This window comes from Poromitra crassiceps, assembly GCF_964638095.1.
Source record: "Poromitra crassiceps genome assembly, chromosome: 8".
Taxonomy (NCBI): Eukaryota; Metazoa; Chordata; class Actinopteri; order Beryciformes; family Melamphaidae; genus Poromitra; species Poromitra crassiceps.
Genome location: NC_139629.1, coordinates 40858166 through 40860665, shown reverse-complemented (window position 1 = coordinate 40860665; position 2500 = coordinate 40858166). Strand labels below are relative to the sequence as shown.

General features: G+C 44.6%; 1 protein-coding gene across 1 annotated transcript in view; it reads left to right on the top strand.

Annotated features, from left to right (window-relative positions):
- LOC310781378 (semaphorin-3B-like) overlaps positions 1 to 2500 on the top strand; it is a 99290-nt gene that overhangs the window by 53265 nt on the left and 43525 nt on the right. The window contains exons 5-6 of the mRNA XM_083641992.1: positions 181 to 274; positions 2005 to 2124. Of these exons, the coding sequence (XP_083498118.1) occupies positions 181 to 274; positions 2005 to 2124 (214 nt within the window). The remainder of the gene's footprint in view (positions 1 to 180; positions 275 to 2004; positions 2125 to 2500) is intronic.

Below are 2500 nucleotides of genomic sequence, written 5' to 3'. Positions count from 1 at the left end.
CTTTTTTCTGGTGACTGGGCTATCGAGTCTGCCTTTCTGTCTTTCTTATCAACTCTCTCCCTCTCTCTCTCTCTCTCTTTCTCTCTGTCTTTATTCTCCTCTCTCGCCTTCTCTCTGTCCATCTTGTTTCTTCCATGTCTGTCTGTCTGACCTCAGCCTCTGTGTTGTTGTCTTTGCCAGTCGGAGCACCAGACTCTCTCCTCCAGCCAGACAGAGTGTGGGAGGGGCAAGTGTCCCTACGACCCTTTACAGAAAACTGCCTCTGCTGTCGTCGGTGAGTCTGTAACTCTGTGACTCTGTAACTGTAACTCTGTCTGTGACTCTGTAACTCTGTAACTCTGTCTGTGACTCTGTAGCTCTGTCTGTAGCTCTGTCTGTAGCTCTGTCTGTGACTCTGTAGCTCTGTCTGTAGCTCTGTCTGTGACTCTGTCTGTAGCTCTGTCTGTGACTGTCTGTGACTGTCTGTGAGTCTGTGACTCTGTCTGTGACTCTGTGACTCTGTCTGTAGCTCTGTCTGTGACTCTGTAGCTCTGTCTGTATCTCTGTCTGTGACTCTGTAACTCTGTCTGTAACTCTGTAACTCTGTCTGTGACTCTGTAACTCTGTCTGTGACTGTCTGTAACTCTGTCTGTGACTCTGTAACTCTGTCTGTGACTGTCTGTAACTCTGTCTGTGACTCTGTAACTCTGTCTGTGACTCTGTCTGTAGCTCTGTCTGTGACTCTGTAGCTCTGTCTGTAGCTCTGTCTGTGACTCTGTAGCTCTGTAACTCTGTCTGTGACTCTGTAACTCTGTCTGTGACTCTGTAACTCTGTCTGTGACTGTCTGTAACTCTGTCTGTGACTCTGTAACTCTGTCTGTGACTCTGTAACTCTGTCTGTGACTGTCTGTAGCTCTGTCTGTAACTCTGTAACTCTGTCTGTGACTCTGTAACTCTGTCTGTAACTCTGTAGCTCTGTCTGTGAGTCTGTCTGTGACTCTGTAAGTCTGTGACTCTGTCTGTAGCTATGTCTGTGACTGTCTGTGAGTATGTCTGTGAGTCTCTCTGTGACTCTAACTCTGTCTGTGACTCTGTCTGTAGCTCTGTCTTTGACTGTCTGTGAGTGTGTCTGTGACTCTGTAACTCTGTCTGTGACTCTGTCTGTAGCTCTGTCTGTGACTGTCTGTGAGTCTGTCTGTGAGTCTGTCTGTGACTCTGTCTGTAGCTATGTCTGTGACGCTGTAGCTCTGTCTGTGAGTCTGTCTGTGACTCTGTAACTCTGTCTGTGACTCTCTGTGACCCTGTCGGTGACTCTGTCTGTGACTCTGTAACTCTGTCTGTAACTCTGTCTGTGACTGTCTGTGACTGTGGGATGATTTGAATGAATATGAATTATGAATTATGAATGATCATATGACTAACTGCAGCATATGTGTAAGATTTAGGCAGTAAGTCCAACCGTTTGACTCACTGGCAGATCATCCATACCTAGCCTCAAACCACTCCATTTGAGCCTAGTAATAGACTATTTTAAGGCCAAAGACCCATATGAATATCTCAATTAATCAATCAATCAATCAATCAATTAGTAGGTCATTTAAACAGTCAGACAATCAAGCAAACAAACAAACAAACAAACAAACATGTTTTGTCATGTTTTTATCCTCCTAAAGGCTGTGGTTGCAGTGCTGTGTGACACCATCTGTTAAAACACTGTCACTGCCCTGCTGACTTTGTTTATATTGTAATTTATTGGGTAGAAGATCTCTTTTTTCACATGACCTCCGAACACGACTGTTCCATCTATTCTGAGGCTGCAAGAGCTGTGTTTGCATCTGCAATTTAGATGATTTATGGCGTAAACATGCATCTTTTGAGTTACTGTGAGTTCAGAAAGTTCAGAAAACATTCTGTCTTTAAACACACCTGTGTCTGTGTTTCCACTATCTTTAAACATGTGTACCTGTGTCTGTGTTTCCACTGTCTTTAAACATGTGTACTTTTGTCTGTGTTTGCGCTGTCTAGATGGAGAGCTGTATGCAGGCATCACGTCCGACTTTATGAGCCGAGACTCCGCCTTCTTCCGCAGTCTTGGCGACCGTCGCGTCATCCGCACTGAGCAGTACGACTCCACCTGGCTGCAGGGTGAGGAACTTCACATGGGTTATTTTTGAGGCTATCCACAGTCAGAATCAGAATCAGAATCAGAAAGACTTTAATGATCCCCGGGGGGAAATTGGGACAAGTTGCAGTTGCTCGCACTCAGGCATGAAATATGCACGTAACACAACATAGCATAACACAGTATCACACAGTATCTCCCTACACGTAAAATAAAATACAATAAAATAAGATCAAATAGAAAAAATAAAAAAGGTGCTTACTGGAATTAAATTAAATCAACTTGCACATTACGTGTGACGTAACTAAGGCACAGCTAACCTATCGGCTGACTCTGTCTCAGCGAGACTGAGTGTCTCCGAGGTGCTCTTCTTAGTGAGGCGTTAAAGTCCAATGGCCA